A 25,405-nucleotide genomic window follows, 5' to 3' on the forward strand; every position below is an offset into this window, starting at 1 on the left:
GAATGATAATAAATATATCCTCTCCCTCCTCGGCTTTCTCACGAATCATGTATGCAGATGAAGGAAAGATAATGGTCAATATGGGGCGGGTTAAAGGAAAATAAATATCTAAAAAGTATTACACAGCCGGTAAGAATTACCGCTTCAATTAAAAGTTCAATTTCTCCAGCAGCAATAGTTTTCACGGGATGATGTCATGCCATGTCTACTAACAGCAAAACATGCTGAGGACGGGAAATGGGAACATTTACAAAATATCGAAGCCTGTACTGGAAATGCCAGCTCATTCAAGTGGAACCCAATAATAAGCCACCGAATTAAAAAAAAGGGAGACCTAACGGAAACCTAATGGAAACGCTGGATCAGCTTTCCCTAGGGCTAATAAACCGGCACAGTACTGATAGCACGTGTAGCCACACTGTGCATTTGAGGACAAAACTCGGGAGTAGACTATCGGGATTAAAGCCATGACAGACGATGGAGTGATTCATTTCCCTAATTACGTTCACAACCAATCCAATTGCCCCACATTCAATTTTAAGGATTCTATCATCGACATGATTCTTTTTCATCCACGGTCACCAGCCCGAACACGCAGTTCAGGATGAGTTTCCGGACGTAGATAACGGTGTAGACCAATTTTGTGACGTTTTTGCAGCCTTGTATGCTTTCCTCGTGGAAATAATTCCATCAAACTTCCGATTCCCTTGTTGATCGTCCTAATATTTGCACTTAAAACTTCAATCTCATGGCTATTTTTCATTCATCTTGGGCAAGCCACCCGCACCACGTTTGTCATCCCTTATCTCCACTTCACATCTATTCCACTTACCACCTACCTGACCCCGTAATCTCAACCCTTTCCACTCAGGTTTTTCCGGCGAACGATTTTCCCATCTACCTGATAGCAACCATTTTTCTCCCTGGCCTTACCCGTCAGTTAATACATCTCTCTCCCCACTCTGGGGCGAGATATGGCAGAGTAGAGCTATCTCCCAGTAGTGTCGTAACTACCACCTTCTTCTTTTCTCCGTTTATCTTCCGTAGCAATTCAAGGGAGATATATATAAATGCCAACTAGCAACAGATATAAAACATCTAATTCATCCCGCGAAAGGAAATTGTTCAATAATTGTCCAGAACAGCAGCGGAAGTTTCGCCCTTAAGCATCTATAATTTGAACCTATTTTCTTAAATTTTTAGAGCAATAAACTTTCAAGAATTCTTGTAGAATCTATTTGTGAGCGTTTTAAGGAATCATCCAGCCTATTATCCTACAATTTATCGCCACTGGTCCTTGTGCTTCCGGACAGGTCGCTGCTCGAGTTGTAATTGCATTTGAACGGATAGTATCATTCACGGCGATTGTTTTCGACTCATAAATGTTTATGGACAGGTTCATCTGGTTTCTCTGCTTCGTATAAAATATATGATTCACTTGCACGCTTTCGCAAAAACATGGAATTCGTAAAAAAAACCGTTTTATTATCACCATTTTAGATTTTCGACATCTTTCATTTTGATACTTTATGGGCACTCGGAAAAACGGTACATTTCTTATTTCATTAACTTGAATCCGCAGCATCATCAAACATCGCAACCACTTTAAAGGATTGCTTGCAAAAAATGAATCATTGGTTTTTACAAATACCGCAGCGTTTCTTGAGGGGAGTGAAGATTTCCAATAAAATACGCAATTACCTCAGCTGCTTCTGCTTTTCAGAGTTACAAGCTCTTAAAAAAAACCAAACACGGGAAAGGCAGGGCCAAGTTTATACGGATTTCGATTTTTGACTTTTATATTTCTACTCAAATATTTACTAAAAACCATAAGGAGACAGTGCAACCCCTTACCCACCTATTTTTTTCTTAAATCATTTTGTATATATTATAGCCTTGAAAGTATAATGACTTCGCCCGTGTGAAGAGTGTAAATTAGGGCCGTGAATGGCGGATGAAATTTATACGGAGTCTCTAATATCATTTGCAAACGGCGAATGTTTATAGCTCTGTAGCTAGTTAAAACTTTATCAAACTCTTATTCAGGACCAAAAATAATGTATGATTTTATTCTTGAAAGATTATTTTGTAAAACATTCGTAGAAGAAAATTTTACTATGCAACTGCATCCAAGTCCATGCAGTACAAGATAATTATCAATAACCGTAAACGTCGATTTCAAATTTGAACTAATATTCATGAAGGAAATTCAAAATGATACATGTCCAGCATGAATACTAAGATGTCATACATTGCCAATTTACTCCACGGAATGTGTGCAAAATTGCCACCTCGTCATTTTCTCCTTAAGTGATATTTAAAAAATTATTACATATTTTTCTGTTTAATTTACCATACGAATTGATGGAAAGCTAAAAACTTTAGATGAATAAACAATTGAGCATGAGTATTTTGACGTTAAGACATATTAACTGCGATATATACTAGGAAAATCTGCTTTTATGTCTATAGATGGATGGAAAATGGATAAATGGACATCAGCACCAAAGATTTTGCTCATAAAAATTCACAATACCAATGTTAGAATATGGAGGGTCATTATGGTATCCTTACTAAGGACAATACATAAAACAACTATCAAAAGTTCAATATTTAACTGCCAGATTCTGGACTGGGAATTTTAAAAGAAAGGCTTGTGTAACGGAGTTGATGAACGTACTGTGATGGGAATCTCTTGAATTAAGGAGAGAAAAGGCGCGACTAGAGGGAATCTCCAAATCCTATGCTAGTGATTCTGCGTAGATAGATGTCACAAATAGAGTTAGAGCCACACAATCATTCAACAAAAGATCACAAGCACAAAATGCGTCCTCCGAAACAGCTTTCACATTCTGTGAAATATTCTTTCCTGCATTGGGCGATAGGGAATTGAAGATGTCTATCAAAGGTAACTTTGAAATCTCCCCGCGTAACCTAAACACATTCATGAGAAGGTAAAATAATATAAAATAGTGTCTTTTTCATTTTACGTGTTTATTATGTTGGGGTAAAGTTTTTATTGTATTACTTGATTATGTCTTTCTCTATTTATATGTTTTTTTTCTCATTGGAAAGTCATATATTAACATGGTTAAAGCCAATCTGGCACCATCCGACCCTATTGTTCACTTGTAACTTAATTTTTTAGAATAATAATATGAATAATAATATATCTTCTCTTAAGGCCGTTTTACACGGTACACGGAATTGCGCAGGTTAGAGCTGCATTAATTTCTAAAATGGCGTGGAATTGCGCGAATGCATGAACGAAATTAGAACAGGGGCTATTTTGCCGTCTCGCATCCATGCATTCTCGCATGTGTTCTAGCAATTCGCCGCTTTACACGACGCAATTTTGATTGCGCCTTCACACGTACGTCAGACTGCGCAATTCCGTGTACCATGTAAAACGGCCTTTAGGGTGACCTACGATGCGCTATACCTCTCGCATTTTGAACAATTACCGAAATTTAAACGTACTCTGAGTATAAATGCACAACAATCACCCATTACTTAGGTCCTCCGCCTGGTTCTCCTCTTCCCACATCTCGGCAAAAACATCAGTTTTATTCCCAGAGTCCTCGTAAGCAGCGCGGTTTGCCAGAAACATCTTGTCTTTGCCTCGAAATCTCCGCAATCCAACTCCAAATACAACCTTCTCCTTCCCCAAAACTCACTTTGCCTCCGGCATTTGGAGGGGAACTAGAGTGGGAGTAACAAAGCGCTGAAAAAGCTGAATCACGATTCTGAGTGATTAATTGAATCCTAATCCACACAACTTATTCGCAAGGGACTAGATCACCAGGACTAGATCTCAATTCAATCTGCCTTTGGATGATTAGGAAAAATGTTGTCAGACCTGACAGTCCGAATTTAGCAATACTTGCTCACGTGAGACAAAACGTCTCTATTCAACGATCGAATCCACTGATTAACTAGCTTTTACCCACTCAAAATGGCGGAAGAACGATTTTGACAAACACTCTCCAATATTGGCGTGAAATATAGGGAAAAAATATTACAGTAAGATACAGATTTTATTGCAATATGCAAAGCAGTGGAAATCATTAATGTAAGGATAATTTTATTATATTTATGGGGATATGATATTTATGACACCTTAGGGAAATCTCATTACAAATTATATCCATGAAATTAATTTACAAATGAGAACGAAACGAAGCTTAGTCAAAGGCGAACATATCCAAAATTAGTTTTATTTCATTAACTTTTTGTATCAGTATACGATACGCGTGAATGAAATGCGGTAATATAAGGCAATAGACTAGAAAATAATGCCAAAAGTTACGTATTAAATTAAAGTGAGAATTCAGTCGCAGTTAAAAAATTAAGTAGGAACTAGAAACTTGCCGTACATAACGGTTTCAAAGGAAACGCTATTATTCAGCTTTAAATGAAATTTCCAGGAACTATTTCATTTGAATATCAATTTAAATCTCAAATACATCCTTACTGAGATTTATGATAACATTAATTCCACAGTTCTTTCAGTGAAAGAATGTATTTGGCTTCCGTTTTTTCTACTTATTACGACTAAGTTACACAGCATTAGTTTTATACTCCGTTTCATTGTGGAAAAATTCCAATATGACGACTATAAAGGCCTGATATGCTATGCTAACATTGCGAATAAGTTCAACTGATCCAGACGTTACATGGTGGAAGTTTGGTATATTGAAATGAAAGGTGGTTGCACAATAATTTAATTCGAACGATAAGTTTTGGTCCACAGAGCCATCATCTGGTATAAGACACTATAGTGCATCAGAGCATCATTTTTATACCTAGAGGTATATAAAAGTATAACAGTGATTATCTTATTTACTACTGTGTCTTGCATCAGATGGCTCTGCGAGCCGAAACGCGTTGTGTGAATTAAACTAATGGGGAAAAGTGGAGTCACCTTTCATTTCCATACTATTAAGACCGTTTTACAAGGGGCACGCAATTGCAAAATCTTATGCGCGTACGAAGGCGCAGTCGAAATTGCGTCGTGTAAAGCGGCGAATTTTTAAAATGCATGCGAGAATGCATGTCAGATGGCAAAATAGCCTCTGTTCTATTCCCTTAGTCCTTCCGCGCAATTTCACACCATAATGAGATATTAATGCAGCTCTAACCTGCTCAATTACTTGCCCCGTATAAAACGGCCGTAAGTTATGTTGACTCGATTGCTCGCAAACCCCACGTCGGTAGAAATGTGTTTTCAAGAATCTCAAAAGGCGATCCATAAACTAATTAGCAATATATTACCATCTCCCCATTTGTTTCCTACCTTGGGGCCATCATGAATGCTATCGGAAAATCTGTTTCCGACGATGTTGGGTCCTTTGAGATCCCGAGCGTGGGAAGGTCAAACTATAGTCCCCTCATAGTTTTTGCAGGTCCAAAAATTAACGCTGCGGTCGACCCTCTAGCCTCCATTATTCCCACCAAAGCCCACCCTTTGTCCCGTCATAATCTTCTTTATGCTCTCGAGCGCCGATTGTGATAGAAAGGGGCGTAATATAGTCGGCCTGGATAAAGTCGTTTGTCCCTCTAGCAAAGGGACGACCAATCGTCCCAAACGAAAAACCTTTTTAGCCTCCTCATCCCAACTCCCACTCCGACTGCCTCAACACTTGCAACCTCCAGGCATCCGGTCGCCCAGAGAACTCTATACTCATTTAAGCCACCCCTACTCAAAGCCGTCCACGGCCTCTTGGTGAGCAACCTCGGCAACCAAGCCTCCTTATGACACCGGCCCTTGATTGGGACGCAGGAAGGAGAAACAAGGTGTACGGGAGGCGGGGTGAGGCGGCGGAGGATGAAGCCGGCATCGCCGGGGGAGATCCGAAGGCGGCTTCGGACTGGGGAGGGGCGAATGTAAGAGGGGAATGGCGGAGGATGCTGGAGTGTTGCCCGGCGGAGGACGGGAGGGGTGGTCCGTGGTGAGGCAATTGCCCTGGGAAGAATTGTTATGGCCTCACCGCCCATGCTAACCTCCTATCCTCCCTCCCTCCCCCCCTATCTTACGAAGCTACCCGGCGCAATCATTTTCCACTGCCCGGAGACTCGAGCTTCCCCTCAAAAATTTTCCCCAGCCCACTTCCTACACCGTCCTACCACTTTTGACTCTCTCCTTGATACCCACAGCACACCTCTCAGCATCTCTTTCCAGTAGAACGCACTCTTCTGTCCCTTTGGAAGAACTTAGGATGCAACAGCGACCTTTAGAGAACGAAAATTTTATGCATAGATAATTATTTGAATGTTAAAATACGTCAGTAATCTATTTAACGCCGAAAGTGCAAGTCATTAAGTAGGCTCTCTGTATTGGGATTAAAACCTTGTCGCAAACCAACACGATTTCTCTTACCTTTGCTTCACCTTACTCAGAGTACACTCAAATTTTCAGTGTATTAGTATTTAATGCTGAGAATATGCAATATGATAAGGCAGCGATCGTTTTAAAGTTGAAATTGAGGAAAAGTAGACGTAAAACTAAAGTTTTTAATGCTGACACTTCGAACTTTTGTTACATCAACCGAAAACATTTTGTGATGAATAGATAAATAAGGATGAAGTATCCCTGCAACATATAGACAACAAATAATACAACGGATGGACTGTATGTTGGGAGAACAGGGAGAGATCGATTTGCATTCATAGATGGCTGGTGATACCCTTTGTTAAATTGAATACAATTCTTATATTAAAATTAATTACTACTCGTTTCTGATTTAAGGTATCAATTGCGATGTTGACCTATCGGAAACATAATCAACCCATTAATCATCTACTCTCCAACATTCATTTCTCAGTGTCTTTACCAATTTACCTTAGGCAAGTTGATTCGAATAGATGGACTAGGAAGAATGGTTGATATCAATGCATAATGCGCTGCTAAATCGGACTGAAAAATTGAGTCGATGCTTTAAAAAAATCGAGTAAACCCTGCTCATGGTGAAGATTATCAATACGTTGCAGTATGTTTCTAAAAAAGTTATTTGCTCGTCTATTGATCATCTTACCTCATATATTCTCCTTCAACAATTTCTCGATCTTTTCTCCTTACCTACCAAAAACAAAAACCATTGGTTCTATGCACCGACGTCACCCTGAAATCCCTACTACAAACAGACACGAGGCGTTCACATGAGAACACACAGAAGACACACCTACCCCTTCATCGCAACCATTATCTTTCCCTCCACATCTCCCTCAGTGGGATGGGCAGAGAGCGAGCGCTTTCTCAAACTTCTTTTTTTCACTCTTCCAGTTCCACAGGCTCCCGCCTTTTTCCCCTACCCCCACAACATCTCCTCCAACGCTGGCATTTCCCGCCTCTCCTACACCGCCTCCAATATCCCATCCCACTCTCCTCTGATCCCCCATCCATTTCTCTGTGCCTACCTGTCCCGTCGGACGGGGCTTAAACCATTCGTGCGCCGACAACTTCGGGCCCCTTCGCTTGGGAGGAAAACGTGGGGGAGAATGGACTGCCCACGGGGCGGCGAAGGAAAAAGGTGGAAGAAAAGAGTTGATATGTACGAGGCAAGGGAGTGGGTTGAGTACAGGCTCGCTCGCGTCCCTTCGGGAGTCCTCGGTCGTCCTCGGCTCTTTCCGCAGGTCGAGGCACGCGATCCGCCACGCGAACGCCTATGCACGAAGGCGTACGGCCCACGCGTCCGCTCCGGTTCTGTAAACGGAGTTTTCTCGACTCACGCCTTTTGACTTCGCTAAACCATCAAACGAGCCGTCACCTGAAGAATATATCTGTATTCTATTGGATTTAACCTATTCAGTTGACTAAAATTAGGTTTGTTTTGCCGTAACTATGAATCTCAAATTTCAATGCAGATGGACAAAATTAAATCAGATCAAGGATAAATATTTATTACCTTTGAAAAAGATGAGTATGTGCTTAAAATGATACGACTGTCATGTTAGAAAAAACACAATTTTAATCCTATCCATCAAGATGCATTCTTTGACTTTCTTTTATCATGAAAACATAAATGTGATGAGGTTTCATTGCAATAAATGTGACCAATAGTGGTCCCCGGTATATTTAGAAAAACTGAGCTACTTGCACCACAATCGTAGAATAATGTATTTAATTTGTATATCCATGGTGGAATACGTCACTAACAAGAAAAATAATCCATATAATTATTTAAATTGAAGATAACACACCTATTCATCATGATTACCCTGTAATTCTAGCTATCTAAAAATGATATCATTAGGATTATAATTAATGACCAGCCTTGAGTCTTTAAAAGAAAATTTTGTAAAGCGGTGACGGCACTGCTACGTGAGAAGTTCTGAAAATGCTGCTTTTACAAAAAAAGACTGAGATCAAGTCCGTTCTATTTTATGAGCCAAAGTTCAACTCGGCATATTTTCCTTGACGCGTGCAATGTATGTGCACTGCGCATACGTCGAGGCAGTATGCGTGAGTTGGACGAGAAGATCCTCAAGGACTTCTCCCGTCGCATTATTCTTAACTTCGGAAGGAGTTAGCAGGTGGCGTAGCTCAAAAGTGGGAATATAATCCATCCCGCCGCAACTTAACACTAGGAGGACGGCAATTTCGCTCAACCTTGGTGGCCGGAGGGGTCAAATTTGACCCCCTTATTTTTTTCTGACTCATCCATTTATTTCATGGGATTTATGCTATGCTATTCATTAGGGATTACATAATACTTGTAAATAACGACTTTATTCTCCAATCAGATGTATTATTATAACATTTTCTCTTTTTTAAACTATTCTTGTGAGAACCTATTTCTCATGAATGCCAGCAGGTCCTCATTTTAATTTTTTTTTTCAGTTATTTGTCAAGACTATTAACCGCTTTTTAGACTACAAGTACAGAAAAACATATTTTATATTGGTTAACTGAGTATTATTTCAAATGACAATAAAAATCATACTTTTTTACAATTTTTTATTTTTATAAGCCATGATTACATTCAAGGGGAACCATACATCACGGAACTAAATTCAGCTGCTGTGCATCCTTAGAAGAGAATCAATTACTTTGACAGCCCACACATGTAACAACCTTTCGCTCTAAAAAAATATATTTGTTGCACACATGTTTCCTACAAGTTTTACAAATTAGGAATCCCTTAGCATCCTTTTTACATTTCAAACGCACTTGACATTTCTTGCGCTTCGCGCTTGCTTCACACAGATTATCATCGTCCTCGATCTGCGATGGCCCCTGACGTGCGAGGGTGTTAGCAGCTGTTAGCTCCTCTACGAGAGTAAGAAGGAACTTACGGCGAGAGATCTTACAATTGTTTACCTCTCTAAAGAGAATCCAAGCATTTATCCCAGCGAGATCCAGAATGTTGCTAAAAGTGTGAAGAGGCCAACGTCGAGCTGCAGGCTTTACTGAATAAAGCCTCGCCATTTGGTCTACTATATCTACGCCGTATTTGTTTTCATTATAAAATAAAACTGTCTCTGGTTTATGTTTAGAACCTAAATTAACGGTCACATTTGGGTGCATAGTACTTACTATAAGAACATTTTTATTTTTCTTGCCTTGATATACGGTGAGTGTGACATTATCCTTTTTCAGAACTCTAGTTTCGTGCAGCTGCATGCGACAGGTTTTGATTTCAGAAGGGATCTCCCTTCGAGATCTGTTGATAGTTCCAACTACACTAGTGTTCTTACTCCTCAGAGTCTCTGCGAGGTAAAGAGAAGTAAAGAAACTATCACAAGTTATATTCCTTCCTTTTCCTAAGTAGGGGGAAATCAACTGTAGCACCACGTGATCTCCGAGACGCATATCATTTGGCCTGGAATCATCTTTTCCTAGATAGGGAAAAGCATTTATGATATACTTTTTATCCTTATCCACAGCTAGCCAAAATTTTTGCCCGTACTTATCCGGCTTACTTGACATAAATTGCAAAAATGGACAACGGGCTTTTGTGGGGAAAAGTTGTTCATCTATTGTTACGTAGGGCCCTGGAATGTAGCATGCCTGACTATTTTCAATGAAATTGCTCCACACCTCGGATATAAGCGCAAATTTGTCTGTAGCCAGTCTACTTGGCCTTGTTGATTTTATGTCAAATCTAAGAAAACGCAAAATTTCTTGAAAACGGTCTCTAGACATTGCGGCTTTGCATAAGGGCAAACCCCACTTCACTGACCATAATGATTTTATGGGAAGAGATTTGGCCCCGAGGACTCCTCTCAAATAGAAAATTCCTAAAAAAGCATCTAGCTCCTCTAATGTCACAGACCAATTTTGATCTCCAAGCTTCATTCGAGCTTCTGTTTCGGTACAATTTTTTATTATCCTGAGAATTTTTTCGTCTATAATCAGCCTCCAGGCGCTCGAGCAAGTTTCATTTATAAAGCGCTTGGCATGCGCTGTGGGTCCTGCCCTATCCACGAACACATTTTGTCTCGCAAGCCTCCCAGGAAGACCTTCATTTGGGGGCACTACTCTCCACTCACTACCATCTGCGGCATATAGAATAGTACCTATGCCATTTTCTCCCTCCGATTCTTTACCTCTTGGGAGACACATTTGCGAATCCGTGGTATCTAAAGCTGTCGTCATGACATAACCTCCACGACTCCCACGACTTTTTAGATGTCCTCGTAGGCTCGTTGCTCTCCGAACAGCTCCGATCCCTCGGCGGCCCCTACTTCCTCGAACCGCACGGCCCCTGCTTCCTTCTAAAAGCTTCCTTTTCTCTGAAAAATAATTTCAAGGAAAGAAATAAATATCTACCAGTACTATTTTTAGTACATCACATTCTCATGTTATTTCAAATTACTTACCATGCTCAATAGTATTTTTCCTTAGATCTTGCTGAGGGGGTGCACTGCTGTCTTCCAACCTTGTATCGGGGACATCTGAATCCGATTCGGAAGATGGGATGGAATGGTTTGTCAGCAAAAAAGGTTCTTCGTCGCTACTCGAATCACTATCTTCCCCTAAACCACAATCAGAACCCGATTCATTTCCACTTATGTCCTGTAAGGCTGCGAGAAGCTCCTCGTGGGATAATCCTTTCCGAGCCATAGCTAAGAACACGGACAACGAGTGAAGTTCGCTGTCGACAAGTCCACCTTCCAACAGTGCTCGTCTTCGACTGGCTTTTGAAACAAACACTGAATGGTAGGTAGTAGAAATATGAGAACAAATGATGTGAGAAAATGTAATCACCATCACCACGCAGAGACAAAGTTTCAAATCGACGCTCACTAAGCATCAAAAAACTTCGCCAGTCAACACTCCGCCTGCCAAGTAAAAAACTATCAGATTTCAAAATCAACGACGCGGACTTGTGAATGAGTAAGCTTCAAATTGAAGGAATAGACACATTGAAAGTATGAACACACTCAACGAATATCAAGTTTCAATTCAAACACCACGGTGACTGATATTTCAAGTAAGCATCAGAGAGGAAATGCAAAACAAGCATGTTGATGTGGCTAAGGAGTAAAATATGGACTTTTACGACTTAGAAGGTATAGAGAGATGAGATCGTGTTTCATTAGAGTATTTTCAAACAGTTCAAAAACACATTTATAGTATAATAGCTATGATGCAAAGAAATGGGAACGTTGAAAACTCTATCACAGGGAGGGGGTCAAATTTGACCCCTCCGGGCTCGAAGGTAAAAGTTAAATTTCCAAATTAACCGTTCAACCGTTTTTTATGAAATTCACCGTGTTCACGTCTTGTCATAAAAGATGAAAAGTCACAAAAATTCAATTCAATCAGAAAAAAATTAAGAAATCGTCAGCAATTTAAAAACGCCGAGGGGTCAAATTTGACCCCTTCGGCCTTCTAGTGTTAAATCAGGAAACGCAAGGTGAAAGGCCACTACGCCATGGAGGCGCGACATGAAGATGCAAAGGAAATGGCCGGAGAAATACCTCGAGCGAACGTCACTTCTGCACTTGTTTATTACCCAGGTGGCCACACTTACTAATGGAAAGTAGGAGGCAGTGAGTTATGCACATCGCCCAAGATTCCGTTAAGAAAAGCGAGTAGCAGGACGAAAGAACTGAATTGTGCATGCGAACCAAAAGGTTTGCCACAGTATCACTGAAATGTAACTTTCTATGCCTTATTAGAATTTTCATAAAAATATCATTTCCGTTGCTCAATAAAACACATAATTGGACGAATCATAAGGAAAGAAATACGCAGAGAACCGGATTGGATCTGCGGCCCAGCATTACAGACTAACTAAAGCGTATATTAGTGAGAAGTAACTCTTCATTTGTTGAAAGGCAAATTTGAGTAAATTATCAATACAATTGTTTCAGGTGGCTCATGCTTTTACTTGTGGACATAATAAAGTTAAACTGAGGACTTACGAATTAATCCATTCCTTTTTGTCACGCTGAAGCTCTTTCAATATCCAGTAGGGAAGAAACGTTGAGTGTAATAGAATGTACATCTTTTATGTTCTGGGTGTCACCCTTGGAGCTAATTAATTTGCAAAAAAAAATTTCCAGCGAAAAAAGGAGATGCATGAATACGAACATAGATATAATGACTAGAACACAAAAAAATATGGCAACGACGAATATACATTAGCTTTCGCCATATTGATAATTTGCAGGCTGTATCTTATTTAGTGCCTTCTTTCAGTTTTATTTCGCTTCCGAGTGTTGAGCCACGAAAAATATATTTTTGAATACATAAATGTAGCTTTTATGTTCTTAGTTATCAGTCAGAGAGATCCACAATTAGGAGGACATTTACAAACAGTATTTCCAGGAACTAGATAACGTAAGGAACAGTCTTGCGTACCTACATAACAATCCCCATAATATACATTGTGGAACATTTATTTTTGGTCTCTTACAAGGTGAATGAAAACTACGAAAGGAATATTCGAGGTTTTAGATAAGGAATGAGATAAGTTTCTCGTGGTTGAATGGTCCTCTTCAGCATGAAGCGAGGTTCCCTGGAGTGGGAGTGTGGGGGCAGGAATTCTTGCAGAGTGAGATGGGTCTCTGACCTTCCTACCCTCACGGCAGAGGCTCGTAAACGAATGAACTGGGGACTATCTTAAATACGCCACTAACGGCGACGAAGGAAAAGTAAGCGGAACCCGACCACGAATATTACAAAAGAGGATCCTCATGTCGTCCTTTGAATGTGTTGTCACCCGCCGCGCATTTAAATGGGTTTACAAAAGTCGCCACTCGAGTCGAGTTGACTCGACAAATTGACCCGAGTGTAACGGGGAAATAAGGTGGTATAAGGGGTAAAATTAAAATTTTAAAAATTAGAAAATAAAAAAAAATGTAAACAAATAAATTTAAATTATGTATAAATTTGAATAGGTATACAAAAGTCGCTACTCGAACCGCTGACCGACAAATCGATCCGAGTGCTTCGGGGAAATAAGGTATAATTAGGGAAATTTATATACATGATGATGTGATCCATCAAATTCATTACTTTTCAATGCTGTTCCTCGCAAAGACGAATATTATAATTAAAAATATAGGAGGAAAGTGGATCGCATTGCACTTGCGGATATTTTTGAAAACCTATTTTAATGCAACCGAGGTGGCAAAAGTAATCAGCCACATGGAAATAAGGCAAATGGAATGAAATCGGACCTCCTCTATGCAGTCTCCTTGGACCCGACACTCACCTAACGCTGACATTAACACCATTTTAATACATTAAAAAATGTATATGCTTTGAGTGTGGAAAGGTAAACAGAGAGAGGGATATCAATTTGAACCACTAAAATACTCAAGATAAAAAAAAACAGGAAAACTCGATAAATGTGCGTTCAGTGAATTTGAATATCACGCTCCCTTCCGAACTTTTACTTGCCTCTCTATCCTCCTGTCGTTTATTCCTTTCACGACCTAGTCATCTCCCGATCGGCCGTAAACATTTATGGCCTTTTGGAAAGTTTTAAGGTAGCCTTGTCTCGGAAAGGCCCTTAACGAAAAGATTATTCCGTTAGGCGCAAGTCATTTGCTTCCGAAAATCCCATAACTTACGCCATTGAGATTGGCGTCACCTGATTCCCATCTGAGAAGATGTATTGGAAATAAGCCGGTGATCGCTCGAAAATAAGCACCTTTTGATGTGTAATATTTCATGATGGCGCCCATCAAATTCCAGTTATTGTATTCCGTCACTGCATATACAGATATCCCAAGGCTATAGGTATCGAAAGCCATCCGAGTTCCTTAATTTTAACACTTCATCATTCTTCTCGTCACATCAAGTAATAAACACATACCAAACGAAGTTATAGCACAGCATTAAGAGACTAACGTCATTTGCCTAAATGTGTCTCTTTCATTAGGCCGTAATGAATAAGTCCTGTACGCCTTTACATCACCAATAATACTTCATTTTCATTGTGTTGGCTTTTTACAGGTTAAATTTTGAACGGGGAATACAAACCATCAGAGAATGCTAGTTTCAAGTTTTAAAGATTTGAGGGTAACCGTAATATTCAGATGGATAATAGAAAAAAATCTCCTGGTGCATTTAACGCCGTACACATTTTTTGCATCACCGAATTACTCAATAACTTTTCGATTTAAGTATGATGGTGCAATGTTGTGGGCATTCGTAACTATTATTTATTAAATAGACCAATACATACCCCACACGGAATTAATTTTGTATGTAAGATTTTTATTTAGCATTTTTACTCTACGTATTTAATCCATTGGCACTTGCCATTGTTAGCACTCAAACCCATTTTTAAAGTTAATGCTTAGAAGAGAAGAAGGAAGCAATAACATTAAAATACGGAAGCAGAAACTGGTAGGAGTGGATGAATTCTGTTATTTGGAAAGCAGGATATCTAGCGACGGGAGGAGCAAGAAATAAATTTTCAGCAGGATAGCCCAATAGCCCAAGCGAAAAGAGCATTCCACAAAAAGAGAGACCTGCTTTCAGCGGTAAACTTAAATATGGATGTGAAGAAACAATTTGTGAGAACCTACATTTGGAATATGCTCCTATACGGAACCCAGACAGCACAGAATCCTCCGTATCTAATTCGTATGCACATAGTATCCATTGAATATCGCCCCATCGCTTTTCGTCAATGGATACTATCCACATACGAATTAGATACGGAGGATTCTGTGCCGTCTGGGAAGTGAGGCATGGACCATGACAGCTGTGGATAAACCAAACTGTGGTTAGAGTCCTTCGAAATGTGGTGCAACAGAAGAATAATGAGGATCAAATGGATCGACTGAATAGTTAGCTATTTAAAAAAAATGGCTTTTTTTCATTACTACTAAACTAAGCATTTTTTTCATCAACCAGACCAATCTGTGCGTGTTACTAATACTCAAACAAACACATTTTACAGAAGTCTTCGGCGGACAGAGAATTGCGACTACACAGTTAATTCGGTGTAATGGAGATTCTAATAAGCATGTTTTAACATTTCACAAAAATTGCACAAACTCGATCGGTGCGGTGCCAGATAAATCGTCTGTTGAATTGATAACTAATGATGAATTTGCTTCACGTAAGTATTTAATTGAATATTTATTCTTCTTATAATGACATTCGAAACTGGCATGGAATTTATTGGCCTAGGGAGGGCATTATAGCGCAAAAAAGTGAAAGATGCATTCCCACAAATTCAATATGAAAGTTTTAATCTGAAGCGACAGACCCATTTCTTTCACAAGCCTGCTTCGAAGTTGGGAGCGCTATTCAGTAACCAATGGAAGAAGCACCACTCCTAAGATTACCAACCGAGCCCTTCTTAAGAAGCTCGCAATGCGGCAGAAAATGCTTACGGGAGGGGGAAGATAATTGCTCCGCCGTAGTTACCATATCACGCTCATGCTACAGTCAACTACTTTTTCTCCCCCTAAACTTTATTTTTATGCCCTTTTCGCGTGGAAAAAACAACCCCCTTATCCCATAAAGGGAACCGGTTTTCAGCAACATCCCGAAGCGAGAGCCTCTTATATTTTTTTTTGCCTCAGCACACAAATTTTGCTCACCGTTCTCTCCAGAGAGTGAGTATAAAATCCCACCCCTTGCCGGAATGCACGAAACCAATATATCGTGACCCCATCATCACATTCGCTCCCCGCCTTTAACGAACCGAGTGGAAAACCTCCCAAAAATGAAAGCAGCCGGAGGCGGAGAGATAGAGGGACAAAAAAATGGAAGAATCGGCCATCTTTTTGAGATTTTCCGCTTTCCGCGATCCAGCATCCGGTCAATGAGTGACTTCCCCGCCATGCAATTTCGAGGGATCAATTATGAGGGCTATCCAAAAAGGTGTGTCTTAAATATGCTTAAATGAGAGAAAGGGAGCATAAAAAAACCTGACAATGCTCCTTGCGGGAGGTAATCGTCAAAATAGTCCATTTTCGTAAAAGTTTAGAAAGGTTCAAGTAACGCTTCCTTAATAGAGCCCAAGGAAGTAAGAGATCTTCCCATTGGGGACCTTTTGTCCTTCGTTAAGGACATTGGCCTCTATGGATGATCCATTATCGGTGGTTAGCACAATGGACCTATAGGTCTAAGTGCCCTGGGAGCTGATCCCCCACCGCATAAACTAATCTAATCTAATCTAACGCTTCCTTATATTACATTATACGGTAATACAATCCTAAAAGGCTATACTGTAGACTTTATTTTCTCCCATTCTCAAGAAAGTTCCTTCAGTTCACTGATTTTCTTCCTCCTTACAGATTCCTTTCTGCCCAAAATGGCTATTTCTGTGCTTTACGCGGGGGGTTAACTCTTCAATTTATCCCTCCGTTACATTTCTTACCTAATTACTACGTGGTATTACATCACTCAGACTCAGTTTACAAACCAGAACTTTACGTAGGTCCATGGTAAAAACAAAAATGGTAATTTGCTATTTAATTTAGCACTCAACGACAGACCATGGTTTCAACACTTTGTATAATTTTCAAGGTCGTAGAGTGTTAAATTAAAAAGCAAATTACCATTTGTGTTTTTATCATGGGTATAGCAAACTTCCACAAAATCAAGCCTGCAATGATTTTATATTTACGTAGATCGTTCAGGTGAGAACTATACAAGAAAAATTAATACGATAAGCAAAAGTAGAGCATTTCGCGTGTCTATTTCGGCAGAGCCTTGGGTTAAGTTTACCATTCTGCCGTATACTTAAATCGCAATAAAATATGATTCATTTTAAAATACCATAATACGCAAACAATTCCGCAGCCTCCTCCTTTCCGAAGAATTGCTACAACGGAATCTGTTTTCTGAGATCAAATTACTTCTGTATTTTTTTCATCCGCTAAGGAATATTTATCATTCTATACCGAAAAAGATCTTCGAGGGTACAATCAGTCTTCATTTATCCTCACAGCTTGCCCTTTTATGTCTATTACTCAAAAGGCCTCTTCAGGAAAACTGAGAGTGCAGAGTTTCCGACCGTATTTCCCCTCCTGAAAAAGGTCGAAGGCCGAGGGGGTGGGTTCCACAATACAATCCATCGCTCAAATCTCGCTCTTAGCAGAGCAACAGATGACCACACACCTAGCGCTGGTAATGCGCTTTCCTCGTCGTTCTTATTTGGACCCCCACACCCCCGATCACGACCCGAGCCCACCCCCTCGTACGCCACGCCGAAATTCGCCTTCATTTGTTTTAACCGTTTTCGACCCCGGGTTCGTCACGCTTGACGGTCCGCAATAAATTTTGCCCGGCCATTAGCGGGTTGGTGGAAATTAATTTTCTTGCCATTTACGCTAAGTGCATGTGATCAGAGAATTTAATGGCTTCCAATTACCTTCCCCTCCGTATCAAGGACACTAAATACAATTTATGTAACTGTAATGGTAACGTATTATGATTTTTCTAACAATTCCCCCTGTTTTTTCTCAAGCCAATGTAATAAATATTAGTCGATTCCTAAATACTGTGAACCACAATTAGGATATCATCACTCGTTTGCACACATTAAAAAAGCTGCAACGATATGAAATAACGAATCATTACTAATAATGCACCCTTCTAAAGCTTAAATAAATAAGAAAATAAAAGCGGAATTCATTCATTCATTCAACAAACAAAACCCAATTATTTTAAACCTGTCATAACCTACCATACAAATGGAGCATGAAATTATTCCGAAATTGATGGTTTCTCTCGTGACGAATTGGTGATGATATAACTTTTTGTATGGACGTGTGGACGTGAAATTTTGGAATCATTTAATAGCCCTCACTGGAAGTGCACCTGATATTTAAGGTCATATATCAGGTAGCCTAAGGAACGTAAGTTTGAACTATTTCAGTAAAAAACCTAAATTTATATTATAAATTAAATGCATAGCAACATAGATAGTTGCACTTAAGTATCTAGTAACTATTTCAAGAGAGCTATTGGTATTGTGTTTACAATCTAAGTACGCATTTAGGGAATAATCATTAACTCCCGTTCATTAGTAAATAGAAACACTGAACGACTTCTCACGAAAAAATTGCGCGGAACGAGTCGCTGAAGCCAGTTTTTCGTCTCGCAACATACATGGGATCTTTTAACGTCCAATTGGTTTCATTGGTCCATAACCCAACGGAAATGATTGCCATGAATATCTTTTAAGGCCCTTTGTTGGCTCTTTCGCTTTTAACACCCAAGTGACAAGGTTTACTAAGGCCTAACCCGGAGCCATACTTAAATAAGAACTCGGGAGTAACATCAACAACGGCTAATTTAGTCAGGACATGAGGTAGGGGTTGGCGGAAGATGGTAATAGGAAAGAAACTTTCTATTGCCTTACAGCACGTGACGAGGGAATCAGAAGAACAACAGCACCGCGACTGAGAAAGTGGGCAAAAAAAAATTAAACACACAGGGGGACTTGGAGAACTTAAGAAACAAAAACGAAGCGAACAAACACTAAGGAACTCGTTGACACGAGAGCAAGCCTTGTGTTTTTCTAACCCAGAACTTATATATTTTTTTCGCCTCCGATCCGAAATGACCGTTGGCTTGTTTTAAACTTAACGCGAAAGACATTCCTAAAACTCTTTTACCGTCACGAAACCTTCGGCGACGATAAGACGACGTCGTCCGTAGGTTTAGCCCAAGAAGATGAGCCCCCAAGTACTTCCCGGCGAGCCGCAACGGGAGATCGAGAGAGCGCAGAAAAAAATTAAAAAGGAGAGCAAGAAGAGAATTCTGCCCTCAATTTTTTCTCCCACGTCCTTCCCAGCGCGAAGGAAACATCCTCCTGCACTTTTAACCTATCGCATTAAGCGTAGTCCGATCATCCAATTCCCAGCGGACAAACAAAACACACACGAGAGCCCGCGCGCGGGCAACGGAGGCCGTAAAACAAGTCACTGCGAGCAGGCGAGTCCACTTTACTTTTTTAACCGCCACCGCGAGCGACCAGCGATTGGTAGGTGACCGCTCCAAGAGGGAGAGAGAAAGAGAGAGAAAGAAAGATGAGATGGAAAGGTAAAGGAAGTTGGTATTACCAGGTGAGAGGACTGGAATGGCAGCTCGGAAAGAAATTAGACGAGAAAGGTGGAGGAGCAGAAAAAACTAAAGATGGCAACGTAGGAAAGATGGCGTATATACTTAGATGTTGGTCAGAGTTTAGGTATGCCGGTTTTGCTGGCGTGAATGCGATGGCATATGCAATCGTCAAGGGTGGTCTGCTTATCAAACTTGGCTTCCCTAAATTATAAAAATCTCTACCTAGTTCCTTCAAAACACAAGCGCAGAGCAATTACCCCAATATTGTTTGAGTACGCTAAAATATATTGAATAACGTGAACAGAATGAGAACACATACAATAAAGCGTAACCAGTCGAATAGCTCATTGCATGGCATGCAAGAATTTCATCCAGAAAATATTTTATGTATACTAAGGGGATGAAAATTTGTATCAGGAATTTTTTTACGATTTGGATCATTAATAATAAACTTTCAATCATTCCTATCAGTATAAAATTAAACGGAGATATATTTTGAAAGAACGGAATCAAATATACCGTGAAAATTCATGAGGCGATTCAATACTTAACTTCTCGTTCCACTCTATGGAATTTTCTTGTAATGATAAGACGGGAATGAGATATGTGAACACGTACGTTTATTCATTCACTAACACATTCAAAGAGTTATTGGTACTGCAATGAGTCGGTTCCACAGATTGTCTCATTCAATTTGATACATTTGGAGTGATATAAACTTAAATAATTCTGTACCCATATTTTCAAGTTACTACATTTACTATGTTACCATATTTAATGTCTATATCTACAAAGTAAATACACATTTAAGCTATATTTAATGACCGCCGTAATAAGAGCCAACCTTCTGGGAAATACTGAAATTGGAATTGTAAATTCGACTGTGTCTTTGTAATTGCTCTTTTAATCACTAGAACTCTACCCTCCAGGCCTGAGCCAACAGTGATATATAGTTTTGTGATTGCAATTGATTCAACCAACTGCAGCAAATAAAAAAGCATGTGGTTGTTGAAGTTTGGTCGTTCAAAACTATCTAATCCAAAATACCTATTTATAGCACATTTAACCATCTCCGATCTCACCGATCTCACATTAAGTCACCTACCGCTACATAGCTTCCTTCGGTCACTCACAGGTTTTTCAACATTATATCCCTACCTCAAACATTAATTCCATGAGCGGCTTTCTACACTTACACTTTTGCATTGATATTCAATTAAGGCAATTCTGAAAGCGGAATTTAGCCTTTGAAAAGGAAATTATTCTATCCCGCAACAAATTTATTTCAACCCAGCGTCAAAAACAAAGAAAATTACCTTTACTAAAATTATAGACAAAGCAAATTGTGCGTTACATCTAATTATCATGCTGATAGCAATAATAATATAACCTTGCCCGTTTCTCATGGTCATAAGGTGAGCATCGAAAAAAAAACTTGGTATCTATTATTTAAGAAAGACAAGTAAGTATTTAATCTCTTTACGACAATAACTTTAAATTATTCTGTATACTACAAATTTCAACCATTAAATAAGGTGAGGCCCAAAATGTTTTTTTTTTCGTATTATTTTGACGATTATAAATTTTTACGGTCATTTTTCCTGTATTTACTGTAGCATTTAGGCAAAAAAGCATGGTGATCAATTATAATATATGTTTCGAAATAATTACTAAATTCAATGGCTACGACGGAAGCTTTTCACACTTCCAGAAGAGGAAAATCCGGCAACATAAAAAAATGGCACGTTGTTTGCCCTTGGAATATTTATTTCACGATTGCAAAGCACTTATATTCATCTGAGCATCGGGTAACACATTCAACATGATTGGAGACGATAACAAATATAAAAGAAGGCACCTATTGGCAGTAATAATGTTCACTCAGCCATATAGACTCCGAGCTGCATATGAATAACCTGTGTGGGCATCCGTATTTGATCTCAATTACCTAATTAGATAAAAACTCTGATCTTTAGTCCATAACATATCATCTGAGAATTAATAGTGTAACTGATATACACTAGATCACACAAATGTTTACCAACCTTGTCAATGCCCAAGAATACAAATTACCTATGTCGGCGCATGTATTTGATCTTAACCGCATCAAAAGATATAAAATACTGGAAGCATCTGCGAAGTACTCGCGTCTCCGAAACATAAATCGGGTCTCATACCGCTAATGTTCACTCAACCCTGTCGAGGCTCAAGGATACGAATTACCTATGTCATATTACCCACCTCACAAGATATGAAAAAAGGGAGCTTCTACGAAGTGCAAATAACCAATATGTATACGGCCATGAACATAGTTCAAAATTAGAGTGAATGATAAGAGTGAACAAGTATGAAAAACCATGGAGCGTGTCCATAGTGATTTCCCCATCTTCGGTGAGAGTTTCAAATATTTTTCAATTCCTCGCTCCACTTATTACGTTCGCACACTTGGATGACTTCCCATGCGGCCAATGTTATCGTTTCGAGAATGCCTCCTTCAATATTTACGCTCCATCACTCTCGATTTTGCCTAACGGCCTCCTGCTACGTCCAAGCTTCGAGCCACCCATTACCATTTTCCGACCGATTCTTCTGACTGTTTGTTTCGCCACCTTGTTCGCAGATCTCCGCCGTACGTGGCCAACCGCTACCCCCCCTCCTTTCACGAATCGCAGGACGACCTTCACCCTAAATTCTACTGTGGCACCTTCCTGCTCACAAACCTGGGGCTGTTTCTACGCCTCTCAGCCAAACCCAAGCCTTTCCATACATGGGCGTACCTGGCTGTCCCCCCCTCCCTAGAAAGGAAAAATAGCAAAAGTCTTTAAGCAAAATCAGTACTGAATTGAGATGAAAGTATTCAACAAATTTTCTTTAAACTTACGGAAATGATATATATTAGTATAAGATGTCTAACTAAAATAAAACTTTTTTTTACGGAAATAATCTCATAAATCCAATGGCTTGCCCCCCCTTAGACCATGGTTTGCCCCTCCTAGACCATAGCTTACCCCCCCTAGTTATGATCCTGGGTACGCCCTTGTTGCCATACTCACATTTATCGAAAATTAAAAAATGGAAGTATCGAGCATATATTTGTCGAATTATGACTGCTTAAATGCTCAATAATGAGGCTTTCCGAATGAAATGCTTGTTAACCAGAAGCTAAAATTTGTAGCCCACTATAATAACCATGAACAGTTTTTACCTGCTCCGTAATAGCGACAACCGAAATTCACTGCAGTTGGCGAATATCTGTGACCAGCGAAGATTTTGAGCCAAACATAAAGGTCGTTTTACACGGGGCATGGAATTGCGTTGGTTAAAACTGCATTTATTTCTAAAATGGCGAGGAATTGCGCGAATGTATGAAAGAAATTAGAACAGGGGCTAATTTGCAATCTCAGGCCCTCGTATTCTCGCATGTGTTCTAGCTTTTCACCGCATTTCACGACGCAATTTTAACTGCACCATCGTACACACGTCAGATTGTGCGAGTACGTGCCACGTGTAATACGGCCTTAATAGACCACCAGGGGCCGGTTCAAGGCAAAATACTTACCCGAGCAGACTGCTGCTGCGTCGCCCTGTACCGGAGGGTTTGGTAAGGAAAATCCCAAATAAACAGGGAGTCTGGAGAGCCTCCCACGGGAATTAAAAAAAAAACTTAGTTTTTTTTAAATTCTCTTTTCAATTTTTTTTTAATTTTTGCATAAGTATGTATACCAACACCTATTATCACATCCATGACATTGAATGTTTTTCGTTAAAAATTGTTATCAGAAAGTATTTGTCGGGGTTAAATGACGATTTAAATCCACTTTGTCTTACACAGACTTACATTTCACAAAAACAAAAGTTGCACAAAAAACATTATATTTCTAAAATCGGAAAACAAAAATTATACATATATTTTTGCTGCCTGGGTGTTTGGTCGGCCCCCAAGCTACGTCGGCCCGGGCAGTTACCAGGTTTTCCCGGCCCTTTAGCCGGCCCTGTTGACCACCCAAGCAAATGACGATAACCGTCGAAGACGACTGAAACTCGACGGACATTATGTGTGACGTAAATGACGGGATGAAACAACCGATGAACAAAACAAAAATAAACGACCGGCGACGAACACCAAGCGTTTACAGCCGATGACCATCGACAATATAAGATTGCCACCTAATGAAAACCATCTAAAATCGACGGTAATCAACAATTTACCAGTCAGGAATACATAAAAATCAGAAACATCCCGCAACTTTCAGCGGTCGACGAGCAATGCTTCAATATTCTTCGTTAAAACTTTCGCGGGTAGGTACTCGTCATGTATAATGAAAACATTTGTCGCCGGGTCAATTTTTACGTGGCCTCAACGTTTCCCTACCAATGATGGTCGCTTTTTTAAGGGAATCTGATGAGGTGGGAATTTATATACATTTATATTGCTATCCGTGTAAGGGGGAGTAGGGAGGGCCGTTGGAGGTGTAGGCAGTTGATTGTTTTTTCGGATTACGGGCTGCCAAGTAGGACTTATTTTACGTAGGACAGGCCGGTGTCCCTGTTAAAATTTTTCTTCTCCCCTCTTGTTATTTCGCTGGCTTCTCTTACGAGTCTCTGATTGAAATCTTTGATTTTGGCAACAATTTTGCTTCATTAAGGACGGTTGAAAAACCAAAATTTGACGCGACGACTTAGCCCAAAAGTTTTTACTTAACATTGCTTCAATAATTTACCTTACGAAACTTATCATCGGCTTTGGGGATCATTTCTTGAAAGGAGATCGGAAAAACCACCTTAAAAAGTATAGTCACACCTACACCATCCCTATCCTATCTCCACCATTAATTCACACATTCCTCCCCTTCCTCCAGTGTATCCCTTCTCCTGAGACCCATCATTCCGCACGATTAGCATTTCTAGTTCCTCTCTCACCTCCTGTCTCCCCAATCTATTCGCTCAACCTCACAAAGTAGATCCCCACAGCTTTTTCCACGCACATCATTAAATCCTATCTACGTCTTCTATCTCACTCCAAGTTTCCATCGGTCAGCCTTTTACTTTTTGACTTCCCCTACCTCTCTTGACGCCTTCTACCTCATCCACACCTCTCTCAAGACTACGGAGGCTCGATTTTTATTTGCCCTTTACACCATCTCACACCACTGTGAGCATCAAAAACCTCCTCCCACGACCTTATTCCATTCTATTTATGCATGCACCTCTTACTTCCCTACCGAGGCGATGCTTTGGAAGCTCTGGACGCCTTATATTTTAATTCAACTGCTTAAGGCCTTCGGATGAAAGAGGAAAAGAAGAACAAAACTATCTCCTCATTTCACCCCGTCCCTATACTCGCAAGGCGCACTTGTTTCATTACGTTCGGGATAATCGCTCCGGATCTGTTGAATGTTTCTGCCATGATCCGTCTACTCCAGTGCTAATTAAAATTTCCTCTCAAGCGTGAAATCATACCCTCGATTGAAACTGATTACTTAGCTTCTTTTTATTCCCTCTGGTGCAACTCCTTTGCTCCTATCTCAATCTCTTTTGTTGGCCTTTTTTCCACGAAAAAGGCAACGTTTGTGGTGGTTTTTCTAAATATGTTTTCATAAAAAATATAAAAATAATTTAATGAGGTTTATTGAAGAAACTGAATGATGAAAATTTTTGCCACTTAATATAAGAACCTTTCCTAAAATAAAGTAGATAAATTATTTATTGGAGCAGTAAACTATTACATAGAAATACAAGGTAGTTACTGAGACCATTATTTGTTAGTTATACAAATTCTCAATGCAGGAATTATAATAATGCCAACTACCTTTCTCTAATCTCCAGTAATGAAAACTGTGTTTCATCTCAATCCCATTCTCTGCAGGTGGGGTTGTTGCTCATTACTAGAAGTAAGTAGCCCTATTATTAAAT

General features: G+C 39.8%; 1 protein-coding gene across 1 annotated transcript; it reads right to left on the bottom strand.

Annotated features, from left to right (window-relative positions):
- Nucleotides 1-8,658: 8,658 nt before the first annotated feature.
- On the bottom strand, nt 8,659-11,419 carry LOC124167224. Its single transcript, XM_046545097.1, has 2 exons — nt 10,822-11,419; nt 8,659-10,734 (listed from the first exon to the last, which is right to left on the bottom strand). The coding sequence occupies exons 1-2, from the start codon at nt 11,210-11,212 to the stop codon at nt 9,041-9,043; spliced, it is 2,085 nt and encodes a 694-aa protein (XP_046401053.1). The 5' UTR covers nt 11,213-11,419; the 3' UTR covers nt 8,659-9,040.
- Between the last annotated feature and the right edge of the window lie 13,986 nt (nt 11,420-25,405).

This window comes from Ischnura elegans, chromosome 10 (assembly GCF_921293095.1).
Source record: "Ischnura elegans chromosome 10, ioIscEleg1.1, whole genome shotgun sequence".
Classification (NCBI taxonomy): Eukaryota; Metazoa; Arthropoda; class Insecta; order Odonata; family Coenagrionidae; genus Ischnura; species Ischnura elegans.